Below are 27,726 nucleotides of genomic sequence, written 5' to 3' on the forward strand. Positions count from 1 at the left end.
TTTGCGGCATTAAGTTCTTGAAATTGTGTGAGGGTGGTTATATAGCCTGCGGTCAGTGTGATTATTTTTTTTGTAACAAATGTTTTTGTAAAGTCTGGCCCATAGCCCAATAAAAAATGTAAACTATGAGTTACATACATTTTTACTCAAAACTTTTACTTTTAAACGAATTGCTTGTCTCTAAAGTAGGTTTACATCGAAGATGACGGTTTTGTTTAAAAGTCTAACACAAATTGCATTAAATTCACAGTGCTATGTGCTCAAAGTGATCTCTCACCATTCTCCCAGGCAAAGGCATTCACATGAGCGCGCTGCACGTCGCGCGCATAGCAATCTTCATCCCATCTCGCGCTCTCAGTGCCAGGGACGCGGGGGACGCGGAGTGGGTCAGGAAACTGATTTTCGGGAAGCACCGGAAACAGCAGGTAGGATAAAGAAGTAGAAAGGCACATCAGGCGATGTCCCAGAAAAGACGGGAAAAAAGGACTAATAGTGGGAAAGGTCATAACAAATTAACTAACGGTTTAAACGAGAGATGGCCCTCACTCAAGAGACTATTTTGACGTTTTTACTAGAGCACGGGGGCAAAGTGAAGAACTCGGAATTGTTGAGTAAGTTTAAAGAGGCGCTCAGCTGCAGCGATCCTGTGGAAAAGAGACAAAACAGAGATCTTTTCAAGAGTTTTGTGAACAATATTGCAGTCGTTAAAGTCATAGATGAGGTTAAGTTTGTTGTTGTAAAGAAAAAATATCTAGGATTTGTTAACGGTAATTCTCTAAACGCGCCAAAAAACGAGTTCGAAGATAGTTTAAGCCGCTTAAATTGTTCTTTCTCGTCCTGTTCCCCTGAGGGGGTCCTTAAAAAGGGGACAGCTGATACCGTTAAGTCTGTCATCGAAAACAACAATTCCTATTTTACCTCAAATATTAATGCGGTTGGTTTGGGCTGTAACGCCGATGAAAATCTCCGGAACAATCCCGCATCAGGAGGATGCTGTAACCTGGACTGTGAAAGACAACAGATGTCACCGCAAAACGACAAGATAAGTGTACCAAAGGACCTTAAACCTAGGAAAACAGGTGCTGTATTTGCCATAATCGCTGTGAAATCACCTCCAATCTCGCCAAGTAATCAAGAACAATTACACACTGAAGTTCGGATACAGGAACCAGTATCACAACAGCACTTGCAGGCAATCAGAATTACTCCACCTCACATACGTCTGGAAAAAACAGAGACCGCATCTCTTCAGAAAGGTCCAGGGAAAAAGCCTAAGGAGTGGGACCAAGACAATTCACCAGAAATCAAAAGGAGGCAGCTGGAAACCAAGTTACCAGACACACCCCAATTAAAGAGGAGTAACAAGACAGCAAAACCAAGCAACGAGCCGAAGTACTCAGAGGGGGTCCCCTTGGAGTTTGCCGAGCACGAGTGGCTCGTGAAGTCGGCTGCTGGCCATTGGGATCAAGTTTATGGCCTGCTGCTTCGGGATGCACAGCTGGCAGACAAGAGAGACTTCATCTCGGGCTTCACCGCACTCCACTGGGCCGCTAAAGATGGAAACAAGGACATGGTGTGCAAAATCATTGACGTGTCAAGGGACAGAGGCGTCGAGGTGGACGTCAACGCCCGCACACATGCAGGCTACACCCCTCTACACATTGCTGCAATTCATGGCCACGACTTTGTTATAGCTCTGCTTGTGCGAGACTACTGTGCCAATGTAAACATAAGGGACAACAATGGGAAAAAGCCCTACCACTACCTGCACCAGGGGGTCAGTCCGGAGGTAAGGGAGCTACTCGGAGATCCTCACGTCTCTCAGGATCGGGTGGTGCCCTGTGAGAGGGCGGAGGACGACCACAACTTCCCCGAGCTCCCAAAGGGCTTCAACACCCTGAGCAAGCTGTTCAGTCCGCACACGGGACACAGGAAGAAGCCCTGGCACAGGCCCAGCTTCCACTTCATCAGCGACGACTCTGGAGACGATAGGAGGGAGCACGTCCTGTCTCGCAGACTGTCAGAGATGTTCCACTGACTGGACTTCTGGCTAAAAGCGCAGAGGTGTCCTCAAAGACTCTGGTTTGGTTCCTATACGGCTACTAATTTAAAAGATGGGGATTGTGAGTGGGCCAATTGTTGTCTTTTTTGTTTCTTTTTTGTAGAGGTAAGATATGAATGCATAGCTTGTATATGCAGTAGTGTTGGCAGTCTAAAGAATAAACTGGAACGGAACACTGGGACTGGATTATGTGAACCAGAGTTGATTATTCTTAATTTATCAATCTATTTTTGAGTGTAAATGCTAAATGTCTTATTTTATACTAATATTTGTATTCCCTGTAAAGGCATGACTAAACATAAACATTTACTTTTGAACTCTCAGAAAATGCCTTGTAGTCGAATGTTGTTCAATATTGCTTCGAAGTGGAGAAGATTTTCAGAGACATGTTACTCTGACTTTGTTGAGTTTATTATCCAAAATGAGCAGTTAAAAGACTGCTACTGTTTTTGCCGGTACATCGTGCACATAACAAGACATGTCTCAGCAGAGAACGTTCCTCGGGAACAAAACCCTCCTTTTCCCCACCTCCCTTACCAGAGTCTGCCTCTGCTTGTAACAATCTGGAACAAACAGTCTGCTATGGCGAGGTGAAGATGAGTGGGGGCTGGACTATGCGACGTAGGCAGTAAAACTCTTGGCTTTGCATGTCTTTATGGGGCTCCCAGCCTGGAATACAAAAAGTCTCCTTTGTGTCAGAAACCTATCAAGACCCATGCTTTTGTTTAGAACACAACCATAGCACTGACGAGAAGGATTTTTGTATGGATGACAACCTCCACAGTAATTGAGTAAAACAGCTGGCAGGTTGAAAACATTACTCTTCTAGTTCAGCGAAACATCACTTGTCGTATCTTATAAATGCTTAGTGATTTAGCGGTTGAATATGTTTTCGTTCTGCAAGACCAGAGGCCAAAGGGCATGGAACAGGACATGTTCACTCAGGCTGTGTGTCTGTAGTTCAAGCTGTAGTGTTGTCAGTGCTCTTGCTGCTGGGTTCCTCTTAGTATTCGGCTCACAGTACCCTCTATGAGTTGAAGGTCTTTTAACAAACCACAAGCCTCACAACTACATCACAACACTGAAAAGCACATAAAGTGATGCCAAACAACGGGTGGAGAAAAACATGCTTCATTGTATTACATGGTATTACATAGTCCTATTTAATAGTAGCCTACTTAGTAGTTATTTTAGGGCTTCTGCTATGGAAGCAAAAAGCACAGTTAATTTCAGCATTTACTACAAGCTCATAATACCTAACATATTAGAACACTGATGTTCTGGACAACTTCATAGACAATCTGTTAATTGTGGTCAAGGAAATTAAATGCGTAATGGTTGTATATTAAGTCTCTAACTAAAAGCATTTGACATGACTATCAATATAAGTTAACTCACTGTTATTGTTTGAACCGAGATGTTTAACAAATTTTGTTTTTTATATCAAACACTATGTCAATGTCAACAGTCACAAACCAGCATATCAGGTCATGGAATAATGAAGGTGCACATTGGCATGGGCCTGAGGGGATATAATCAGGTAAACAACGCACTAGGCAAACATGCTAAATGGGAGGGTGACTTTTCAGTTTGCATCAACATTAACTGTAAGCCTGGGACAGACAAAACAGAATTGTTAAATGGGGAAATGGAATTGCTTAACAAGGGGCATTTAAGTCATTAACAATTTGTTTGTGCACAAGAAGCCATAGTTAAATATAAACATATATTTATGTCGCTGTGTGGGGAGAAAACAGATGTGTTTGGATTTTATATGTAACAATGCGTAAATTGAGTACAATTTGTGTAAAAGTAATGTCAGTTCAGATTATTTTATGTGCAAATGTGGATTATACTGATACATTTAAAGTTTACATTTTAGCTATTGTAGCTAACATTGTAGCTATTCAAAATGAACCTATGGCCACCCTCTACAAATCTTGGGCCATAATAAGGACAACAATACTACATTGTTGTCACATGGCACAGATCATAACTTTGTTCAATTTGTTAACCAATCAATTGTGTGTGTGTGTGTGTCTTTCGATGTAGATGCATGGTGACCCATGTGTGACACCACCCTACCCCCCACCTACCAGAACAGTGTAGCTGTATGGACCCACTCAAGTGGAAGGAATGCAGTAAAACGTCCTAGACTCATAAGGCCCACATCACAGTAAAAACAAAGGCATAGCTACTGAAGTTCAATCCACCATAACTGAATGGGTGACCTACACATTTCAAGTAAACCGACAAACACTTGAACAAGGACACAATTTAGTCTTTAAATCTAACTATGTAGCAATACACCTAAAGCTGCCAGAACAATCAAGAAGGTTTTTTAAAAATAGTAAAATTAGTATGCTAAGATATGCTAATTTGTTCATTGGATCCTTGAATTAAACGTAGTCTAATCCTCTACACTACAATAACTGACTAAATATGTGTTTATGGATATCTTTTTTTTTTGTATAAATATATTTGATCTGTGGAAACTTTGATAGATTATTACCACATTTTAAATATACCTATTTTCAGAAAGGGCAAGGCTACACAAATTCCTCCCGTTTCTTTTGCCTTTTGTTTATCTCATGAGAGCTTTGGTCATCTACACTGTAATAGTATCCCTATGCTTCAGAGTATTAAGAATCCATAGGTTAGTCAGCTAAAAAAAAATCATATGAACCACCAATAACATATACAAACAAAGAGATTAATAAATTAGATCCTTTATACATGACAATAAAGGTATTTCGCCTAACGTATGTCACTTATGCTTAAACATGCTTAAAACGAACATTCAAATATTTTAAACTAGGTCTACAGCCACGCAAGGCAGATCGTTTTGGAAGAACCTCACTCTTGATTACGTGCACCTGCCAATCTGGAACGTTTGTCATGGAGTTTGGTTGTCCTGAAGGTCGGTGGATCTCTAAACTTTGACGGACGCATGAAGTATGGCAGCGCTGACTCAAGAGATCTGTGCAAGATGTTTAAACGGAGTGATATTACTTCTTATACTTAACGGTGTGCTACCCATATCACTCCAACCAATTTCAAATGAGCCACCAATACCGATTGATCCCACTGCTCACGGGAGTATTCTGAGCCCCTTGTTGAAGGCATTGTCGGAGAATGAGCCATTGCCTGATTTATCGCCAAGAGCAAGACCTGACTCAAGGTATGTCAGGTACATGAAAAGGCTGTACAAAATGTCGTCCAAATCGGAGAGAAGTCATGAGGCGAGTCATCTGTATAACACGGTGCGATTGATCACACCTCGAGATGAATGCCTGGAGCTAAATGAAGGTAGGTAGGATCAAAGCTCTGATGTTTCGCACATGAGGTATCACTGTCAATTCCTCAGGGGAAAAGAAACTTAAAAAATAAAGGCGTTTATTTTTGTAGTATTCGAAATAATTAATCACATTCAAATCATAAAGGTTTGATTTTTCAGTTAGTAACTTTTGACACTATGTGTCGTCCCACTAAAATGAAGTTACAGATTAGATACAGTTAGTCTAATAAAATGACTCTAAAAACCATGGTCTAATCCAGTTGTAATTTACTCTTATATATTATGATGAGCTCTTATATGCTAAGCAAACAATCAACTATGAGCGAAACCTGTGCTTTAAATGTGATCATTTTCGTAATTTACATGACCATGACTACTGTTGTGTTTCTGCAGAGAGTTTCATGCAGGATCTCTCCTACAGTTTAAATCGAGTGAGATCTCAGGAGCAGCTTCTCAAGTCCGTCCTGTTGTACTCCTTTGACCAGGACAAAGTTGCATCCTTCACTGCGCTCTGTTACTTGGACATCGAAGAACACCACCCCTCGGTCCAGCAGTGCTGCCCCAGCAGCCGCTTCTCCGTAGCATTCCCGGTTCACATGGAGAGACGAGGTCGCCTCAAGTGGGTGGAAGTGAACGTGACCTCCTTTCTGCATCCTCTCTTCAGCTCGCACAACAGGGACATCCACCTACTTATCAACCTCACCTGCGTGGAAGACAGCGGGCCCTGGTATGACCCCAGAGGCCCTGTGGAGCTCACCTTGAGGTCACCTTCACTCCTGCTCTACCTCAATGACACCAGCGAACTGGCTTACCAGAGGTGGCCCCCATCACCCATGTCTGGTCGGCTGAGGGGCCCCACTTTCAACCACCAAATGGGCTTCAGTTCAGAGAGGAGGATTTGGCGAAAGAGACGGAATGTCTCCAAAGGCAAAGTGCCCAAGCCGACGCCTGAGCCCGGAATATCCATGCTCCTCCCCAAACACGACTTGCTGATGGACGACTGTGAGCTGTACGACTTCAGGGTGAGTTTCAGCCAGCTCAAGCTGGACCACTGGATCATCGCTCCACACAAGTACAATCCAAGGTACTGCAAGGGCATTTGTCCACGGGCACTCGGGTACATGTATGGGTCCCCTGTGCACACCATGGTGCAGAACATAATTTACGAGAAGCTAGATTCTCCTGTTCCCAGGCCTTCTTGCGTCCCCTCAGAATACAACCCCCTTAGCGTTTTGACCGTTGAAAATGATGGATCTATTGCGTACAAGGAGTATGAGGAGATGATTGCAACGAGGTGCACCTGTCGCTAAACTCTAGCATTGGATAGGGGTGTTTCATTAAGCATTTTGGCATCTGGTTTACTGTCTAAATCCAATGGCATAAGATGTTTGGGTCAGCCGAGCCAAGTCCCTGTGCAACTAATTATAACTTTGTGGAAACTCATTATATTTTTCATACAAATGCTCAATCTTATAATGCACTGAAGAGTTGACTGGGGCAATGCCACCGCTTGTCACTGAAATAATTCAGAGGAGATGAAATCATTGGCTTTGTTTTGTTTTGTTCCTGTAAAAATAAGATTATTTGCATTCCTCCACCACTATGTTTGTACGTGTAATTTAATGTGATACTGTGTGTCACAAGATTTTTTGTTAACCTTAATCGCCATTAATATAATTTTATGTTTCTTTTTGTTAATTTATTTCTGTTGGTACTTCTGTCTGAATATCTCTGTTGTCTTGGTGAAATTTTAGAAAATCTGGGCAGATGAAGCAGTGTAATCTAATGCCCCTATGCCGACTCTTTTACACTGGTCAATTTTATAACCGTGGTTTGTGAATAATGATCTCATGTACTACCTCCTTCTTCATATGGTCCACTTAATAAGTTGTCTTTCTGGACAACTTCATAGACAATCTGTTAATTGTTGTCAAGGAAATTACTAAATGCCTAATGGTTGTATATTAAATCTCTAACTAAAAGCATTTGACATGACTTATCAATGTAAGTTAACTCACTGTTATTGTTTGTATTACTGATTTCACAAAAAAGGAATATTTTTGGATATTCATGTTAAAAAAAAAAAAGTTCAATAAAAAAGGCAAGCTTGTCCCATCAGGAATGAAAAGTTTGTTTGGACAAAATAATCAAGTCTATTTGATATTTGCTATAAACATTGTCCCATTTTATTCCCTCTGTGTACCTCTAAGAACTCCTGAAACCAGTATAATTTTCAACATGATGTTCATAAGAGCGTTGCGTTGATTCTGCCGATGCATGTCTTTTGAAAGCATGACTAACACTAATTCTTACAACGAGATTTCCTCGCCATTGACATCTGACAGCCTGTTAACTTATGCTGCAATGTTGCCTCACACACTTCATCACACCCATGCCATGGTCACTATTTAATTTAGTCTCTTAGAAATTGTCTGTGAATCATTTACACTAAATTAGATTTAGTACACTAACAAGCTGAATGAAAACACTGTAAATGCAAAAGTAAATTATTGAACTTACTCAAAGAATATTTTCAGGAAGGCAAAACAGACTGTATGGCAAGTCTTAAAAGAGCTTACTAATATTTTCATGATGGCATTTCCTTGTCCACATATTGTGAACTCTCTATTGCTTCAACACTAGACATCTACTCGAGATAAATTTACAATAAGTGTATCAACCTTTTTATATTGCAGTGGCTTCAATGGAACAATGAAAGAACATTCTGTGCAAAATATGCCTAGATTATATAGACGCATTACCCTGAACTATATGAATCGTTGCTATGTGATAGTCGTGTATTCTGGTTCTTCTTCTTCTTTTCATTTCACTGAAGCGTGATAGTTATATGGCAGTTTCCCAATTATGAACACAGTCCTTTGCGTTTTTGTTGAATACTGCAAGTTCTTTTGGTGTATTCTGATGTCTTGTTGGCATGTAAACCTGACCCAAAGTCGACAGGCGGAGCCAGGCTAACAAGGGCCAGTCGTCAGTCGATAATTGGTAGTTGTCAGTCGTCCATTCCACTAAATTCGTCCTCCATCCATGTGGTGGCAGTAGTGACCAAACCAGACTTAATCTATAACTATACTCTGTGGTGGGAGTCGCACACAAGCTAACAGAAGAACGCTAGCAATCACCGGCATACACAAACGGTCTGGAGAAGCAGAAAGGTTTGTCCTTTGTACAGTAGCAAACTTCTCAGTCTAACCCATCTGAATTGTAAATAATAACTTATCTGTACTTTTGTGGTAAATATAGTCGACTTAATTAATTATATACGTTTCTGAATGCGTTGATACCGCTGTGGAGTGCTCCGAATGTCAAACAAGGTCTTCGGTGAAGTGAGCCAGCCCTCTAGATAGCTATGCTGTAGCTAACTATAAGACGCAAAGGGCAATGTAGCTACAAGACAAACATTAGCTTAACAACTGCGCTTAGCCTATAGGAAAGGTAACGTCAGATATATTATAAGGACTTTGATTACGTTGCCTTTGATGTTTTAGGTGATATTGATATCACACCTATCTCTAGGGTGAGGCTAAATGTGATTGCAGTGCTAGCTAGCTAGATTAATTGAGGCAGTTTAGTGTCATGTTAAAGTTAGTCTATTGCTAACTTGGCTTTAGCCTCAGTGGATACTAGTGTTGTTTTACGTTTGTTAGACTAAATAACATGGGTTTGCTAGTTAATTGTTAAATAGTAGGTTGTTGTTTGTGTCTGTTATGCATTGTGGTGATCTAAAATGTCTGAACTGTTTATTTCCGTGTAACATCGTTGTGACAACATATTGTCGGATAGTGAGTGACTTGTTACGCAATTCAGACACCACTTTGCCATTTGACGTTTAGTAGCATTGCTCTGCACGGTCAACAAACTGGTGAGATGGTTATGTTGGGATTTGAGTATTAAGATGTACGGAGTAACGGTTTGGGAATACCGAGGACTTTGGTAGTACTGATGGATCACGTCATAAAGTCTCTGGGAATGTCTACCCCATACACTTAACCGTTTCTAGATATTAGTTGGTCATTGTCGAAAATCTGTCGTTAACCCTAGATTACCATTTTGCCCCTGACTGATTGCTGCCAAAATCAAGTTTGCTATGTATGTTTCTGGAATGAATTTCTGTTGTGTATCCTTAATTTAACAGTTAGCAGAGGTTTGATTGTGGTGGTCTGAGTTGAAGTAATATAATGCATTTTGTCTCTCTAGACCAGCTCTCTAGAAATAATGGGAAAGCACTTTGGGAATCTTGCCAGGTTGAGGCATGTGATCACCTACAGCATCTCCCCCTTTGAACAGAGGGCATTCCCTAACTTTCTTTCCAAGGGTATCCCAAACGTCTGGAGACGGTTTAGAGCGTCAGTTTTCAAATGGGCACCACGTAAGTTGACAATTTATCAAGCCTTCAACCATGCTATTACCTTAACTTTGCACCCATGGTATTGAATAATGCTGTTCTTTTTCAAGCTATGACTTTGATGTACCTAACCTACACGTGGGGGAACAGTGTCCATGAACAAGGCAAAAAGAAGAACCCATCTGATTATGAGAACGACGAGTGAAGTCAATCAACATCTCCTGGAGAACCCTGTCTGTTCAAGTTGTCACTTTTGTCTATATGGTTACCTAATAAAAATGTTTATGAAATATTGATTTGTGTCCTGTGTGTGTAATTCGGTTTGTATTTGAAGATTGAATATATATGATGAGATGCATTTTCAGGTGGGGAGTTTGGACCTTCACTGGTTAATACATGCATTCATGCATGCAGTATTGTTGAGTGTCCATTACAGATCTGTAATGGGTTACTTTCATTTTGGAATATTTCTTTACCTGTTGAGGTAACATGTCCTGCAGTGCGCCATCCTAAAGTCTTTGGCAAAAAGGTTTTGACTAATGTGCAGGTTTTTTTTTTTTCTTCATTCTTAATGTCAACTTTGTTCCAGGGAGAAGCAATAGATGTCCTTCCTTGAACCTTTAAAACCCCATCTAAAGTCTCATTACTGGGGTTGATTTGAAATAATAGAGTAGGTGCATAGAATGTTTTGACAGAGATAAAGATATAGAAAAATCTGAGTACTGCTGATTTTCAAGAGCCTTTTTTTGGAGCATCATTTACACTACATTATAATATGGTGTAGAGGTTGAGATGTCTCTACTTAATTCTTAATATTTAGCCCTTTTATAGACAATGTTGAATGTGGTTACATTGTCTCAACCTAGTTGATGGTATTTATTATACATATCTAACGATGTCAGGCTGACAGACAATCATCAGCATCCGCTGGTAAAAATAATAATAGAGGTATAAAACATATCATTTGTAGAATTTCAATTTATTAAATGGAATTTGACAAAAGTGTATTGTATTAATATAGAGGACTGTACGTTTAATGGCGGCGTTTGAAAATAAAAGCCCTTACTCTAAGGAAAGACCTTTATTTTGAACTGCCGGAGAAAGTGCTCGAATTTTCGTGATGCTTCCAAACCGGAAATGGTGTGCCCTGTCACGCTGTCTTCAATGAGAAACCGGCGAGCTGAGTACAAAGCTAGCTTGCTGCCTTATGCAGTTGTAGGGGATAATGAATTAACCATCCAGCGACTGAACTGTTTTCAAATAAGTAAAGGGTTTTGTATTATTAACTGCATTCTGTAATTAGTTCATTCTGTAAGTCACGTTACAAAGTAAGATAAGATGTCTGTGGTGGGATTCGACGTTGGTTATTTGAACTGCTATATTGCAGTAGCCCGAGCGGGGGGAATTGAGACGATAGCTAATGAGTACAGCGACCGATGTACACCGTAAGTATATATTCAGATAAGATGTTTAAATGCAATTGGAGTATAAGAGTGAGTGTGTTGAAGAATCACCTGTCTTATCCGTTTCGTGTTTTTTTCGTGAAACATGTTTTCTTAATGCTTTGTATAATAAGCAAGCTAGCTAGCGAACTAGCTGAGAGAATAGCCTAGCTGATTAGCTCATAGGTTGAGCAACATTGTTCGAGAATGTTGTAAGTTTGCTAATTTAAGATAGCTATACACTGTTACACTGTGGTGAACCTAACGGTCTAAACTGTATGTACCACCAGGCCATTAAATAAGATAATGGTTAGCGATTGACTTGGAGGCCTACTACAGTAAGCAGTACTGCCTCATAATGAAAGCGTCAGTGATGTCAAATAATGTTAGTTAGGTAACATTAGCGGGCAATAACGGGTACGATTGTCATATAGCCAGATGTTCTCTTGGGGAAATGAATGGTGTTTGCCAAATGATTAAAAAAAAAAACTATATCCGTGTATTTCAGAGCATGTGTTGCCTTTGGGCCACGAAATCGCTCCATCGGTGCTGCCGCAAAAGGCCAGGTGAGAATCATATGTCAACCATAATCACAGTTCCAATAACAATATGTTGGCTGAATCACAAGATCCTGCTCTTGAAAACCATAAACGTTTGTGCCAATCTAGCCATCTTTGCCAATTGAAAATAATGTGAAGAGATGTACAGATGGAAATAGGGACATTAATTTAATAACATATTGCCTTGGATTCACACATTCAGATCGTTACTCCAAACTCCAAGAACACGGTCCAGGGCTTTAAGCGGTTCCATGGCAGGGCCTTTTCAGATCCATATGTTCAGGGTCAGAAATCCAGCCTGGTTTATGATCTCGCCCAGATGCCCACAGGGACAACTGGCATCAAGGTAAGAGATTTCTGAAGGCTGTTTATACTACAGCATTCAATTTTGACACATTCACATTCGATTTGAGAAAATCTGCATGAACTACATGAACACTTTGCTGTTGTGCTTGGTGTCGATAATTTCAGAAAAGGTGTGGCTAATAGTAGATGATCCTCTCTCATAGTTGTCTATGAACATGTTGGTGCATGAGGGGGAGAGCTTTTCCTTGTATGCCTGTGTATAGAACTAACTACGGGGAATATTTTGGTAGTTTAATGCTAGATATGTATTTTCCTTATCTACTAATTCATTTCCTTCAAATTAGGTGATGTACATGGAAGAGGAGAAGGTCTTCAGCATCGAACAGGTTACTGCCATGCTTCTGACCAAGATGAAAGAGACGGCTGAAAGTGCTCTGAAAAAGCCTGTTGGAGACTGTGTTATATCTGTGAGTGAATTAATGTACTCTCTGACCCACTCTATACTGTGTGTTGGCTCTAAAGCTAAATATGTTGTCATTGTGTGTAATTTTTTCAGATCCCAAGTTTCTATACTGATGCTGAGAGGAGATCTGTTGTAGATGCTGCACAAATAGCTGGCCTCAACTGCTTGCGCCTCATGAATGAAACCACTGCAGGTACTGTTGGTCTTGCATTAGGTGGCATACAGTCGGCATGTATGCATTTAACACATCCTCATTTACAGAGAGCTAGTAACCATTAGCATACAAGACTGGTTGATGACAATATTTGCTCACCACATTGCTTTATTTTGCAGTTTCTTTGGCGTATGGCATTTATAAGCAGGACCTGCCGAACCCTGAGGAGAAAGCCAGAACTGTGGTGTTCGTGGACCTGGGGCACTCCGCCTACCAGGTGTCTGTGTGTGCTTTCAACAAAGGCAAGCTGAAGGTATGTGCCCATATCAAGCTCTGACAGTTCCTTTTATAAACACAAGTGCAGATATATGAACACAAAACGAACAGCATACGAAAAAATGTAATAATTGTCATTAGGATCATGTATATGTGTGTAAAAGATTGATTTCTTGGGCACAGTTATCACAGACTTGTCACTCATATACCCTGTTGATTGCATATGCATAGACAATGATTTCCCGTCACCAATGGATATTTTCCATTTTTTTCCCCTCTAGGTCCTTGCAACTGCCTCTGACTCTCAACTTGGAGGCAAGGACTTTGATGAGGTCCTGGTGAACCACTTCTGTGTGGAATTTGGTAAAAAGTACAAACTGGATGTCAAGTCTAAGCCAAGGGCCCTGGTGCGTCTCTATCAGGAGTGTGAGAAACTGAAAAAACTCATGAGTGCCAACTCCTCTGACCTCCCTCTCAACATCGAGTGCTTCATGAATGACATTGATGTCTCCGGCAAGTTGAACAGGCAAGTATTTGCTAGCAAAAGGTTTAGAATGGTTCAGTGAATAGTCTTTCTATATTTCCCTCGGGATGAATAAAGTATCCATCTATCTATCTATCTATCTATCTATCTATCTTTTTTAGTAATGCCTATTGTTAAAAATAAACCTCCCTGTTAAAACTGAGTGATTGAAGGGTGCTAGCAACATGTCATATCTTTGATGGATGTCTGTTGAACCTGATGCTAAAGTCCTCAGTCTTTCCTCCAACACTAACAGCATGGAGGTTGTGAATATACTCAGAATACGGCTGTGTTTGATTCCAGATGTGCTGACTGAATGAAAATGTTTCATAAATGATTGTCTGTGTCTGTGTGGTGCAGGGGTCACTTTGAAGAAATGTGTGCAGACCTTCTGACCAAAGTCGAGGCCCCCCTGCAAAGTGTACTGGATCAAGCGAGTGAGTACTCAGGGCTCCTGGCCCTTGTCTAGATTTTGATTGATGAACTTAATAAAATGAGGTGTGTGTGTGTCTGTCTGTCTGTTTAGCTGGGTGTGTCTGTCTAGCTGGGTGTGGCTGTGAGTGTCTGAGGGGGCATTGCTGACATGCGCTTTTGTGCCTGAGCAGACTTGAAGAATGAGGACATATATGCAGTGGAAATTGTGGGTGGAGCCTCCAGAATCCCTGCGGTCAAAGAGCGAATCAGCAAATTCTTCGGAAAGGAGCTGAGCACGACTCTAAATGCAGACGAGGCGGTGGCCAGAGGATGCGCACTACAGGTCCTTTTCCCTCTCTTGCTTATTTCCCCAGTGACAGTACCACTTCCAGCTACAGCACTTTGTCAGCATTTACCTGCTCATTTATTCAATGTTTATCCATCAATCGAATGGGCTTTTACCAAATAAAGGTGGAATGGATGTATAGACTTGAATATCGATGAATAATGTGTTGGAAATTGCATGCAAATACTTACATTTATTTAAATTTACTTAAACAGTAAATATATTTTGACTTTAAAGCCCTTGTGGGGTATTGGTGTTCATGTTGTAATGCCAGAATTGGCTTAAATAGGTATGCTGTACCTGATGGCTTATGTGTTATTTTGTATTTCGTTTTATAAACTGATTAGAACACCATGTATTAACTACTCATCTCTCTCTCTCTCTCTTCCTTTCATTCATGGTCTTTATAGTGCGCCATCTTGTCTCCTGCTTTCAAAGTCCGTGAGTTCTCCATTACTGATGTGGTTCCCTTCCCAATCTCTCTTAAATGGAACTCTGCTGCTGAGGAAGGAATGAGGTATGTCATGTTTTCATACTTGGTAGTCTTTCACCTCACGGTAGTGATCATTTTGATGTTTGCAAAGTTTTTGTATGAGTTTTTGGAGAGTTATTGATCTGCTGCACGTCCATTTCAGTGATTGTGAAGTGTTCCCAAAGAACCACGCTGCCCCGTTCTCCAAAGTATTGACCTTCTACCGAAAGGAGCCTTTCTCCCTTGAAGCTTATTACAACTGCCCCAAGGATCTGCCTTTTCCAGACCCCACCATAGGCAAGGACAGATGCATGAATATCAGTCAGTTTACCACCAAAGCCACTACAGGAACAATGAATAACGTATTATTTTTCACACTTCTTAGGCCAGTATGTGATCCAGAAGGTGGTCCCTCAGGCCACAGGTGAGAGTTCAAAGGTCAAAGTTAAAGTGCGCATGAATGTCCACGGCATCTTCAGCGTGTCCAGCGCGTCACTGGTGGAGTTGCAGAAATCGGAGGAAGGAGAAGAGCCGATGGACACGGAACAGACCAGCGAAAAGGAGGAAGAGGTACTGCATTGTCAGGGTTTTGGTATATTAACAAAATTGGTCAAATTGCACTCTGAATTTATATGTCAATTAATATTATGACATTTTTTGATTTGGGTTAGTGTTTGTTTGTATGTACGTTGTGTTTTAAAAATTAAAAAGAATTTAGAGAAAGTATAATTTTATGTTTCCATCCAAATTGGTGTTCTTATGGTGCTGAATAATAGAAAATGTTATTTCTGTTCCATTATTCAGAGCAAAATGCAGACTGATCCTGAAGACACAAAGGCCCAAGGTGACAGCCAGACAGAGAATGAGGAGAAAAAAGCTGACGCGGAGGAAATGGAGGTGGGTTTCCTGCAGACTGCTAATGATACTACTAACCATTGCAAGCGTCACCTGCTAATTACATTAGCCAATAAGTGATATTTTTTTGAATTTTGCATTTAATAATGTTTTATAATGTTTTTATAACGTTGTCATGGTTTGTGTTTTCTTAAATTCTGAACTGATGAAATGTGTTAATCATGTTTACATTTACTGCAACATCATAAACGGCTTGACCACCACCAGTGTATTCCATAAGGGAGAACGGCTGCCGAGGTGTCCCGTTAAATGAAAATATTGGGTTGAGGCAAAGAAAAGTGCCCTCCGCCAAGTATTTCCGTATAACGGGACACCTCAAACTCCCTTATCTTGCTGATACTCCGCAAAACGAGATTTATTCATTAGCTTGCCTGACTAACTGATATTTATTTGTTACCATTCAGAGTTTTCAGAGCATTGGCATGGAACTGTGAATAAACTTGTTTTCTACTTCATAAGTGTCCTGTTGTACAGAAATATTAGGACACCCGCCAAAAATGAAAGCTCATTTCCCATAACTGAGATGTAACACTGAAACTACACAACACTTAATTCAGTAGCACTTACTCAGATCCATAACAGCAAATGAGAAGATCCAAGGCTAGGCAGACTTTTTCATCTTGGTTGTTTTGCATCTTGGCTCAGGGACTACTGTAGAGAGGCGCCTTGTGGTAAAGTGTCAAGTGTTTGGTTGACATGGAAACAGGCACCATCTGGGTCTCTTGTAGCACTTATTTAACACCAGTGTCAGTTGATACATTTTGTTACTTCATAGGCGCTGATAATTAAAGTGAATTTATATCTTCCCCAGACCACAACAGCAGAGGAAGGTAAACAAGAAAAGAAAGCCGACCAGCCCCCGCAGGCCAAGAAGCCTAAAGTAAAGACAAAAATACATGAGCTTCCTATCGAGAACAGTCCCCAGTGGCAGCTGGCCATTGACATGCTGAACCTCTTTGTCGAAAATGAGGTAAGGTGGCCTTGTAAAATGACAGCTTATCTCATTCCCTTGGACAGTCAAATGTGTGTTGGCTTTGTCTCATGTTCATGTTGTGTGCAGGGTAAGATGATCATGCAGGACAAGCTGGAGAAAGAGCGTAACGACGCAAAGAACACCGTAGAGGAGTATGTTTACGACATGCGGGACAAGATGCACGGGCTGTATGAGAAGTTCATCGTCGAGAGCGTGAGTACACTCCTCAAAGTTAATTTCAGAGAGAGCGTGAGTACACTCCTCAAAGTTAATTTCAGAGAGAGCGTGAGAACACTCCTCAAAGTTCATTTCAGAGAGGCGCTGTTGGAATGAAGGAAAACAGGCACTTGCAAGTCATCCCAGGCCCATGTGCTTTAACTGTTATATTTAGTGACACTGGAGGAAAAATAAGATGTCCTATTCTTTATGCACGCAGTGGTAGCTTTTATGGCATTCCCAGAAAATTGCCTGGAGAGCCAAATTTCAAGAGGCACTTTGTCTGTACTACTCTTGCATGATGTGCTCTCCGTTGTTTTGCCTTCCAGATCTGCTCGCATTAGCCACTTCTGGTCTCTTACCGTCCTCTGTTGTGTGCTCAGGTGGAATCCTTAACTGAAATTAAACTATTCAGTTCTCCTCGAAGCAAACAACCTATAATCGGCAGTTAGTTTTCCAACGTCATGCTTAACCCTTAAATTTGGTTTCATGCCATTTATTCCTTACTTCATCTAATCTGAACACCGCTGTTCCGTTTGGCAGGTGCTGTTCTTATGTGTCTGTGTTCCAAAGCTTTCTGACCATGCTAGGTTGCATCCTATGGTTTTCATGTCCTCGCTGCCCAGCAGAATGTTCTTAAAAACTGATGGTATAAATGCTCAAAGCAAACATCTGACCGACATGACCACAGAACGAAGTGTCTATGGCTATGTTCAGACCATCAGTCAAAGGGCCCTGGTTTGGCGGTGAAAGCCACCTTTTCCGACCAGGATATATATTTATCGCCGGGTGATAAATCAAAATGTACCCCTAGGTATGGATTAGGATATAGATGTGGCAGCATATTTTTTGAAAGAGAACATTTTAATGCACCAATCACAAACCATCACTCCAAGTCAGAATGATCTATCTGCCAAAACATGTCATGTTCCCTCTTGGAAGAGTGGTGCATTATGCCTACATATTTCTGTAACACGGAAGCAAGAGCAAACCTGTGTGAATTGATGCAATTAATCTATTTTGGATGTCCTTGAAGTTAACCTATCCTGGCATGCTTAAAAAAAAGCTGTGCTGTGTGCATCAATACTTGTCTTTTATCTTGCAGGATCGGGATACTTTCTCTGTTAAGCTGGAGGACACGGAGAACTGGCTGTATGAGGAGGGAGAAGACCAGCCAAAACAGGTGTACATCGACAAGCTTGCCGATCTTAAGGTAAAGCAGGAATCCCCAATTAATTCCCAACTACAATTCCATCCTGCTTTTCTATATGAGAGGGTTAAAGATGTAAATATATTTTTGCACTTTTCCAGAAACTTGGACAGCCGGTTCAAGACAGATACATGGAATCTGAGCTGCGACCAAGAGCATTTGAGGAGCTCGGCAAACAGATTCAGCAGTACATGAAGATCATTGAAGCCTTCAAAACTAAGGTAAATGTCAGATGGCTCGATTAAAGGGCACAGAGCATGGCTACTACTAACAACTCATTCTGTTGGTGTCAGGTGAGCTGGTTTCTTCTTATAGTAATAGAAAAGCCTTTATTGTCATTGTATTCGTATACAACGGAAATTTGGAGTGCTGCTCCTGTTGGTGCGACGAGGGACAACATATAACACAACAACAAAATATAACACGACAATAGTATAACTAGCTAAAAACAGTACAAATAGCTTAATATATATATATATATATATATATATATATTTTAAGAGTATTATGGCCTGTGCTGTTTTGGATGAAATGATTGAAGTAAGACATGATCCAACGTGTGGGTTTGTAATCTAACAAGCGTACTCTAACCATGCAATTGGACACTTTGACAGCTAATGGATTTAGCTTCTTGCCTGTCTAACTGAATGTGAATCCAAGATTTGGTTTAGAGACCAATTACAGCATTGAATGGTATCCACACATGATGCATTTATTATTCATTTGGTAAAAGCTTTTATCCAAATAAGCTTACAAGTGAGGTAGATTCCACAGTGATTAAGTGTAACACTGGTCATTGAGTTCAGTGCTATGCGGTGAGTGAACCCAACTCCCCAATACTGTAAGGCGCGTACCAGAACTGCCCATGGGTTTCATTTTTGTGTAGAACTACCACTTTGCCCTTTCAGTATTGGTAAATCAAAATACAAGTGTGTGTGTGTGCATAAATAACATGAGTCAGACGACCACTTTTGCAGCTCAAAACATCACTGACTTTAAACTTTTACTTTCTCTTTCAGGAGGAGCAGTATGACCATCTGGATGAGGCAGAAGTGGAGAAAGCGGACAAGTTCCTGGGTGAGGCCATGATCTGGATGAACAGCAAAATGAACCAGCAGAGTAAACAGAGCCTGTCTGTGGATCCAGCTGTGAAAGTTACAGACATACAATCAAAAACAAAGGTGAGGACATGAGTGAGGTAGTTACAACTGCAAGCAGGGGTTGATTTTGTTTCACCAGTTGTGAACAAATGACCCTTAAGTCCTAAGGGTTCACCTTAAGGAGCAACTTGCAAATAAACCCTTCATTTAAATTAATAAAATAAACAAATAAATGTGGTATACAAAGGGCTTATGGTGGAATATATTTCTTAAAGGCACTCCAGTGGAACAGTGAGATCCATAAACAAGGAAAAATAACAAAAATGAACATTTCTTCAAATCTCCACAGGAACTGTATTCTGCCTGTAATTCAATTTTGACCAAACCCAAGCCAAAAGTGGAGGCGCCCAAGGACGACAAGGCCCCAGAGGAGAATGGACCAGTCAACGGGCAGGAGGCTAACGAGACCCAGCAACCCGGCTCCGAAAACCCTAGCGCCGAAGGCACAGAGTCGAAGGACGTCAAACCCGACATGGATCTTGACTGAAGCGGGATTCCCTTCTCTCTCTCTCTCTCTCTCTCTCTTCATGTTTCCCCAGAAATGTTGCTCTTTAGTCATTCCACCATAACCATGCTTCGGGTCGTTTTGGCAATCTGAGAATTTCTGGCCACCTGTGCATGTACTTTCTTTTCGTTTGGGGAACAAATGAAAGCGTAATGCAATAAGCCTGGTTGTTGACAAAGTGTATTCATACTGGCGTTTCTTTTGTGAGCTTAAACTGTTAAGGTCTGTGTCGAACTTTCGTTTTAATAAATATTGACCATAAAAAATCGTTTGTTTTCTTGTTAACTTGAGTGTTTAATTGTGTGCGCGTACAAACGTAGGATCAGTATCAGCCTATGGCGACACCCTTTTCAAAGATAACTGAATCAGCGAGTCCACCTCTCCTATCCCTTCAAGTCATATGACCGTAAGTTCCTGTTTTCCCGAAAGGATGGTATAGAAGATTTTAGGTAACCGCAACTGCCATGGCTTGCAGTAAATTTGAACTGGATCAAGAGTGTAATTAATGTAACGCTCGTTTTATAATGTTATAACGTTTTCTCGAAGTTTAGCGCAGTCTGTAGATATCGTTAGTTCTTTACACAATATGGGTGCGAATGGTTGTTCTTTATGACGGGGTAAAGTCTAGTTAGAGGTTGGCTTAAAACGTTTCTTATTTCCAGACGGTACTGAGGTAGTTGCATTTCTGTGTTCAACTTGTTTCTGACTACATTGTTAACGATGAAGTTGATCATCCTCGACGATTATGACCAAACCAGTGAATGGGCTGCGAAATACATCAAGAAAAGAATCATAAACTTTAAGCCCGGTCCAAACAAGCACTTCACGTTAGGACTTCCAACAGGTAAGCTCTCTCGTAATTTCTTTGCATCACTTTCTTCTGTGGTGTTATACAAATAAAGTTCATGTAGGCCTTTGTTAAGTTTTTGATATCGGCATTGACAGTCTGGAAAACTGCGTTTTAGGAGGTACACCTCTGGGATGTTACAAGAAACTAATTGACTTCTACAAGAAAGGGGAGGTTTCCTTTCAATATGTTAAAACGTTCAATATGGATGAGTATGTCGGTACGTAAACCTATATCCTATTTAGATTAACAAAAATCAAACTATAGATCAATACACAAACCTGTTATGGCTTATTAAAAAACAATTTACCAAAATACACAGGGCTACCAAGAGACCACCGGGAAAGCTACCATTCCTTTATGTGGAATAATTTCTTTAAGCACATTGACATAAGAGCAGAGAACGTCCATATCCTGGATGGCAATGCACCAGACCTGCAACAAGAGTGCCAGGCTTTTGAGGACAAGATCAAAGCTGCTGGAGGGATTGAGCTCTTTGTTGGGGGTAAGATTGTCTGAACTCATATAACTACACCAAACACTTTAACCTACTACAACTACTTTGGTTCTATGGCAAGATCGAATAGTTGCCTGACTTCATCAGTTCACTGACATTCATTTCTATTGCATTTCCTTCTGTGGAGATGTGTATATGGATATTGTAGTCCTGAAAGATGTTAGATAGCTCACATTAAGATCTATAAACAGATACCAAACTGCTGAGACAAACAAAGCCCAAAACGTGCAATTCTGTGTGTGCCAGGGATCGGACCTGATGGCCACATTGCTTTCAATGAGCCTGGCTCCAGCCTTGTCTCCAGGACTAGGGTGAAGACCCTGGCAATGGATACCATCTTGGCCAATGCCCGTTTCTTTGACGGAGATCTCTCCAAAGTGCCCAACATGGCGCTCACTGTGGGTGTGGGGACAGTCATGGATGCCCGAGAGGTCTGTAGCTTCTGTCAGTTTTCTTTTTGATCTATATAGTTGTTAGGGGAAAATTCACTCAAGTTATCTCAGGACTCCGAAGCTGTAGATCAATATATTTATCACAAACAATTGCAATCGGGTTCACTCACAGCACAAGGATGAAAGTGAAGCAATTTCACAAAGATTGCACAGGGTTTATATACTTAAGATTTATCTAACTCTGACGCCATCAATGTTTCTAAATCAGTAATAGCCACGCTCGACTAAAAGTCCCTGTGTGTCATCCCCACTGCGCTTTCTAAAATGTAAGGATGTCAGTTTTACGCAGGGTAGAACTAGCACAGTTCGACCCTTCTTATCACCTCTGAGCTCACCCAAACATATGCAGAAGGTCTCTCCTTACGCATATAACTCTTACTCATATGCAGACTACATGGCGTCAGCACCTAATAATCAAAGTTACACACATACAGAAAAACCATGTTCCTGCTTACATTAGCACATGATTCATACAAGGTAATTATTAATACAAGGAACTTGATTGATATATTGTTAAGTCATTAACGGTGTTTCGAAATGATCTCTATCAGTAGTCATGAGAACTGTGATGCCCAGGGCTACAGATGGAATATGCTTTATCTAGCCTACTGACGCCATCACCACGGTGGCTGTATAGTGGTGTCTAGCAGAAAAGAGTTTCAAGGTTGGCTAAATCACTCTTGGTAGCTGTCTATAAACACAACACATGTGAAACTAGTTAAATGAATTGTGCGTGTCTATCATTTTACTAACCAAGTACTTCTAAAACGTTTTGTGGCTCAACCTTGCAGACCAACTAGTTTTGATCATTCAGGGGTAACACTGGCTCTTTATTTGAAGGTCATGATCCTCATAACAGGAGCACACAAAGCGTTCGCCTTGTACAAAGCCATAGAAGAAGGGGTGAACCACATGTGGACAGTGTCTGCTTTCCAGCAGCATCCCCAGGCGATCTTTGTGTGTGATGAAGATGCCACCCATGAGCTACGAGTCAAAACAGTGAAATACTTCAAAGGTAATCCTAGCCACTGTGAGGTGTGGTGGATCATGTACGATATTCCTCCCTTTGTGAAAAACTTGAGTGATGGTCAATATTCAATTCACGAGTGTGTACAAGTGATTCATTTGAATGTTCATGTAGAACACAGATGTGTACTGATCAGCATTTCTATTTGTTTGTGTTTTGTTTGACAGGGATGATGCATGTGCACAATAAACTGGTGGAGCCGTAGGCAATAACCAGATAAAGATCATGCAGGAAGCACAGGCAGACATGTGGGGCCTACATGTCTGCATAGTTGTTAAATATTACCTTTTGATTTCAAAGTTTTGACTGATCTGTTGTTGTGAATGTCTTTCCATGTATACACAATATTGTGCTTGTGAATAATGAAGAGATGATCTTATCCTTATCTTACTTTTTGTATGTTTCATAATACACTCAATAAAGAGATTTAGCATTGCAGAATCACAAAATGGATCAGGAGTCATTATTATCTTCGTCCTACAAGAAGTGGTCATGTTATGTAACACCAACTGCCACAGGGAACCTTTGCATGTAGGCCAGTCTGCCACCATTCTTGTGATTATCTAGCTAGCAAGCGACAACACCGCATCATCAGCCTGCCCTACGTAACAGAATCAACGCTGGCTTCCTGAAAGGGTGGAGTAGAAGAGCGGGGAAGAAGACGTCAGATTGTGGATTATCTGTTGATCCAATTTGACCGTTTTGACAGCCTTCATCAAATCGCCAAACGGGGTTCAAGCGATACAGCAAGAATGACCGAGCAACGGAGTGGCTACCAGCAGGTATGAATATATTCGACGTGTATTAGCTAACTTGCTCGTAGCGGCCTGTACTTTAAGGATTAGCTACTAGCTAGGTGGGTTGTCCAGCTAACGTAAATTAGCTGTTACAGGCCGAGTAATACAGGCAGTCCTTAACTAGCTGGATTTGTTTGTCATTTTACAGAAAAATGTAATGTTACTGAATATTCTTGAAAACTCTGTTCCCTAGGCACTGATTTAATCTTTACACGTGTTTATATACAGAGGACAACGTTAGCTTGAAATCGGTATCATGCTACTAGCTTAGTTAGAGAGCATAGCCCGAAACAAGATTGACGTCTAGTCAATCCATTGCGTAGCTGATGGTGAAAAAGCAGTTCCACTCCCTACTTCAACCAGTACTGAAACTTTGGGTCTGTACGTAACGGAACACAATCTGCCTTCTAAGACAGCATTCAGTGACAGGTGTCATTGTCATTTCAGTTCTTGTTCTGCTTACAAATCGTAGTTTCTCTGGCTATGCTCTGGTGACCTTTCTCCGATTTACCAAAGAAGTTTGGTCGCTTTTCAGTAAATGTGTCAAAGAAGCCTACGGCGATCCAAGATAGCCTGTTCTACATGCATCTCTTTTGTATGAGTGTGAGAATTCAGAGTTGGGTGTGGTTTATCCACTAATTTGACATGCATTAGATTCCCCTCCCTAAAGTCAGTCGCATAGTGAAGCTTTTTTCACCTTTTAATAGCTCACCAATGAAGAGGAGGCAGGTGAAGTGCCTCAAGAAGTACCTGACGCCCCCCCACCATACAACAGCATTGCAGCGGACAATGCAGGTAATGTAGCCATAGCTTGCACACTCGGCCTGCCCTGCACTGAAATAGAATGCACATCCTCTTTCTGTTTATTTAAAATGTATAGGTTTGCCCCTATTTTGGTACCATTTCTGCTAATTTTTTTATAAACAATGGCCCAGAGTCCTTCAACCATTAGAAATCGCTACAAATGTGTAATTTGAGGTCATTAGAACAACAAGAAGGTAAAGTGATCCTATTACCAGGAGGGAGACATAATTACAGTTAAGCCGAGCGATAGACGGGTTTGTAATCAGGCTGGACAGTACCTTGTCTGAGTGAAAACCCAAGCCAACATCCTTAGTGCCGACCATGATGAAACATATATATCATTAACTTGGTGGTTTTTTAATACGATGGTGTATTAGAGCCATTAGGTAAAAAAAAATCGGAAGAAAAAAATACATAACTGCGAAGCTACAGCATGGCAGCATCCAGCGAGCATCCAGCGTCAACATTCACCTTGAACAAATATCTTGATGGCTGAGGCTAAGGCAAGCTATTTAGTGAAAGGAAGAAACCGCCTGCCCAATCAGTCTATTGACACTGTTTTGCCCTGGATGTTCATGGTAACCTCCCAAAGCCAAGTGTCTGTGGTGTGATGAGGTTGATCCGAACGTGCAAAGTGAAGCGATTTGGTTCCCTGCCAAAAAAAAACCGCTTGCTGTGTGATTTGTTTTTGTAAATGTATTACTTTAATGTCAGAGAATTTCCGAATCTCCCCCCGTAAATTTACGATTTAAAAATCTGAATTTACGAGATTATTCTCGGAATATTACCCCCACAGCTATGGGTTTTTTGTTTGTTTGTAACCATAACCTACAATGTCCCAAATAAGCCGACGTAATACATTTACAGTACTTAGGGCGTGAGTCTTTTAACTGTTTGGATAGTAATCACTGATAGCCTACATGTATAGTCATAAGCCTGCTTCACCCTGGCTTACTAACACAATTTCACAATTTATGAATATGGGAGAACAGTGAAAATGATTATTGTTACACTCATATTGCAAGTGTAAATGATAGAGCTATCCTTGTCAACCCTTTTATTCCATTTTATGGAGCCATACTTTGAACCTCTGAATGACCTTGCATTTTATATGCCTCATTTGTTGCTAGTGCATATTTTATTGGATCACTTCAAGTCAGACTAGAACAGTCAGAAGTGTATCTCCTTTACAGCTCATTTCACCTATAAAGAGGATGGATGCTATCCCAATCCTCCTTCGTACAACGTTGCCACATCATTGCCCTCCTATGACGAAGCTGAGAGGACCAAAGCTGAAGCAGCGGTGCCTCTTGTCCCTGGGAGGGTATGGTGTTCCTAGCTGAATGTTTACATGTCCATCTATCTTTATGCACGTTTGAGCATATACTTTTAGTTTTGTAATTTATATATTTATAATTTTTCATTTACTTGTATGGTAAACTAAAGACAAACAAAGGAGTTGTGGGGTTTTTTTGGTAGGAGGAAGAGTTCATTGCCAGGGATGACTTTGATGACGCCGACCAACTGCGGATTGGAAACGATGGCATATTTATGCTGACATTCTTCAGTAAGTGTGTGCATTGTGGAAGTTTGCCATTGACAGCGGCATGGATGACTGAATATAAGATGTTTGATGTTCAGAAGAATCCATATCAGTACTGTTGTGCTCCCTCACCCTCGCCTTCAATCTTTCTTTACCTCCATTTATGTTTTTGCCTCCATCGTGTAGTGGCATTCCTTTTCAACTGGATTGGCTTTTTCCTGTCATTCTGTCTGACCACCTCTGCTGCTGGTCGCTATGGTGCCATCTCTGGGTTCGGACTCTCCCTGGTCAAGTGGATTCTGATAGTCAGAGTAAGGCCTTTTCTTGTGTCCAGTTGCCATGGTGATTCCTTTAGGCATTCAGGCATTAGTCAGTGCTGTCAGAGTCTCAGTAGACAGGGAGGAATTAGTTGACTATTTAAAAACAAACAAGGTTTATAAATATATCCCTGAAGAAAGTGAGTCCAGAATAAATATTGCTCTGTGGATTTCTGTGGATCCGTTACTAAATTTTGTTGTTGTGTTTCAATATGTATGTATGTATGTATTTATTTATTTATTGCTGTCCCTTCCCAGTTTTCTACCTACTTCCCTGGCTATTTTGATGGCCAGTATTGGTTGTGGTGGGTGTTCCTTGTGTTGGGTAAGTATCACCGAATCTCAAGCCTGATATTTTGTTAGTGAGACATGGGGATTACATAGTGACATCTCATGCATGTTTCATGCATGTACATTTTAAATAGCTGTAGGAGTGGCTAGTCTTGACAGAATGTCGGTATCTGGATTACCTAACTCATTGTCATTCTTCTGAGTTTGAACTCCTCGTGTGTTTGTCACTTCAGGGTTCCTGCTGTTCTTCAGAGGTTTCATAAATTACTCCAGAGTGCGCAAAATGGCCGACTCCTCCTCTTTTTCTACCCTCCCACGAACCAGAGTGCTCTTCATCTACTGAAGGTAAAATCCTCAGCTGGGCAGCTGTGTTTTTAAGGATTTGCTTTTAAATACTACACATTGTGTAATGTCATTAGACTCCACTGAAAGTATTTTTTGCAGACTGGTTTAGTGGACTGGGAGGAGAATGGCCAAACATTTAAAAAAGTGACATCTAAACTGTAAATCTCCTTTAAAGGTCAACTCAGAAATGGTCTGCAAATCTGCAGAGGCTTACATCAAAGAAAAGGAGAACATGACTTTGAAAACCAATGTACCATTCAGACGAATGATTCTTTGTTTCTATGTGCACATTTTTACTAATGGATGCTGATAGTTCTGTAACCATTTACTCATTAGTGGATTATGTCAAGTGCTATTTTCGATTTAATCTGTGATGCCTTATGTATGATTTGCTGACAGTCAAAGCAAGCTGCTGGACTCTGTGGGAAGACTGAAATGATACGTTTTGATTTTGGCCAGCAGGGGGCAGTCTTGTTAAACTCTTTTCAGGATTTAGTATTCTTTTAAAGGTAATGAAAATGCCTGGTACTCCATTCCACACTATCATTTAGTTTCTGTATATGGATGAAAATCTTAACCCTTCAATTGTTGGGGACTTATTTGTTTTTACTTTGTAAGTAAGTATGTAAAGTACAGTGTGTCATTTATTTCAGTGTTTGGTTTTAAAAGGTATGATGGTTTATATGCAGTGACACAAGTGGTACTGTAGACATGCATTATTTTAAATAAATCACGGTTAAAATTCATAGCAGACCTAAGCATTATGAAACATGTATACATGCAAACATATAATGCGTTTGAACAATGCTTTTGTATTTGGGTTGAAAAGAGAAGCTGGTGATATCCAGTTAACCACACATTTGGGAGGCCATATATGTGTTTGCAAGTCCAACAGGAATTAATTTGTAGGATTAGTAAGACACACAAAAACACGCAGAAACCAATGATTGTTGTATTATTAAGCAGATACTGTGTTGCTTTGTATGATGACAAGTTGAGATCTTTTCTGGTATTTTCAAAGGTTAAACATTCATTAACACTTCCCTCAGGTGAGAGGATATTCTGTCATGAAATTTTTGCAATTTTGTGTCTAGTAATATTAAATAAATGTCACTTCAGTAGCAAACA

At 40.7% G+C, this 27,726-nt stretch overlaps 6 protein-coding genes across 8 annotated transcripts; all 6 read left to right on the plus strand.

Moving 5' to 3' along the window:
* Window positions 1-46: 46 nt before the first annotated feature.
* On the plus strand, window positions 47-7,687 carry gdf9 (growth differentiation factor 9). Of its 3 annotated transcripts, none has more exons than XM_031586807.2 (2): window positions 47-425; window positions 5,846-7,687. In XM_031586807.2, the coding sequence occupies exons 1-2, from the start codon at window positions 303-305 to the stop codon at window positions 6,668-6,670; spliced, it is 948 nt and encodes a 315-aa protein (XP_031442667.1). In that variant the 5' UTR covers window positions 47-302; the 3' UTR covers window positions 6,671-7,687. The 3 variants fall into 3 exon arrangements, with proteins under 3 accessions (XP_031442667.1, XP_012687599.1, XP_031442668.1); XM_012832145.3 differs by lacking the exon at window positions 47-425 and adding an exon at window positions 4,908-5,371 and having other exon boundaries at window positions 5,754-7,666; XM_031586808.2 differs by lacking the exon at window positions 47-425 and adding an exon at window positions 5,248-5,371 and having other exon boundaries at window positions 5,846-7,684.
* On the plus strand, window positions 441-2,376 carry sowahab (sosondowah ankyrin repeat domain family member Ab). Its single transcript, XM_031586805.2, has one exon. The coding sequence runs from the start codon at window positions 536-538 to the stop codon at window positions 2,036-2,038; it is 1,503 nt and encodes a 500-aa protein (XP_031442665.1). The 5' UTR covers window positions 441-535; the 3' UTR covers window positions 2,039-2,376.
* A 716-nt stretch (window positions 7,688-8,403) lies between the features above and the next one.
* On the plus strand, window positions 8,404-10,017 carry LOC105904295 (cytochrome b-c1 complex subunit 8). The gene is made up of 3 exons (XM_012832157.3): window positions 8,404-8,533; window positions 9,576-9,747; window positions 9,834-10,017. The coding sequence occupies exons 2-3, from the start codon at window positions 9,594-9,596 to the stop codon at window positions 9,926-9,928; spliced, it is 249 nt and encodes an 82-aa protein (XP_012687611.1). The 5' UTR covers window positions 8,404-8,533; window positions 9,576-9,593; the 3' UTR covers window positions 9,929-10,017.
* Window positions 10,018-10,872: 855 nt separating this feature from the next.
* hspa4b (heat shock protein 4b) lies at window positions 10,873-19,719 on the plus strand. The gene is made up of 19 exons (XM_031587103.2): window positions 10,873-11,168; window positions 11,674-11,731; window positions 11,928-12,071; window positions 12,376-12,498; window positions 12,588-12,687; window positions 12,828-12,961; window positions 13,206-13,450; window positions 13,808-13,884; window positions 14,053-14,204; window positions 14,618-14,724; window positions 14,843-14,976; window positions 15,065-15,249; window positions 15,484-15,576; window positions 16,406-16,564; window positions 16,655-16,780; window positions 17,889-17,996; window positions 18,095-18,214; window positions 19,013-19,174; window positions 19,443-19,719. The coding sequence occupies exons 1-19, from the start codon at window positions 11,062-11,064 to the stop codon at window positions 19,638-19,640; spliced, it is 2,532 nt and encodes an 843-aa protein (XP_031442963.1). The 5' UTR covers window positions 10,873-11,061; the 3' UTR covers window positions 19,641-19,719.
* A 380-nt stretch (window positions 19,720-20,099) lies between these two features.
* On the plus strand, window positions 20,100-22,950 carry gnpda1 (glucosamine-6-phosphate deaminase 1). Its single transcript, XM_012831109.3, has 6 exons — window positions 20,100-20,502; window positions 20,624-20,725; window positions 20,828-21,010; window positions 21,269-21,453; window positions 22,315-22,489; window positions 22,669-22,950. The coding sequence occupies exons 1-6, from the start codon at window positions 20,379-20,381 to the stop codon at window positions 22,704-22,706; spliced, it is 807 nt and encodes a 268-aa protein (XP_012686563.1). The 5' UTR covers window positions 20,100-20,378; the 3' UTR covers window positions 22,707-22,950.
* A 94-nt stretch (window positions 22,951-23,044) lies between these two features.
* On the plus strand, window positions 23,045-27,724 carry ndfip1 (Nedd4 family interacting protein 1). The gene is made up of 8 exons (XM_012831693.3): window positions 23,045-23,283; window positions 24,006-24,093; window positions 25,296-25,426; window positions 25,582-25,669; window positions 25,832-25,956; window positions 26,221-26,287; window positions 26,487-26,598; window positions 26,774-27,724. The coding sequence occupies exons 1-7, from the start codon at window positions 23,254-23,256 to the stop codon at window positions 26,594-26,596; spliced, it is 639 nt and encodes a 212-aa protein (XP_012687147.1). The 5' UTR covers window positions 23,045-23,253; the 3' UTR covers window positions 26,597-26,598; window positions 26,774-27,724.
* The last annotated feature ends 2 nt before the right edge of the window (window positions 27,725-27,726 follow it).

The sequence above is a fragment of the Clupea harengus genome, chromosome 20, assembly GCF_900700415.2.
Source record: "Clupea harengus chromosome 20, Ch_v2.0.2, whole genome shotgun sequence".
In the NCBI taxonomy this organism is placed as follows: domain Eukaryota; kingdom Metazoa; phylum Chordata; class Actinopteri; order Clupeiformes; family Clupeidae; genus Clupea; species Clupea harengus.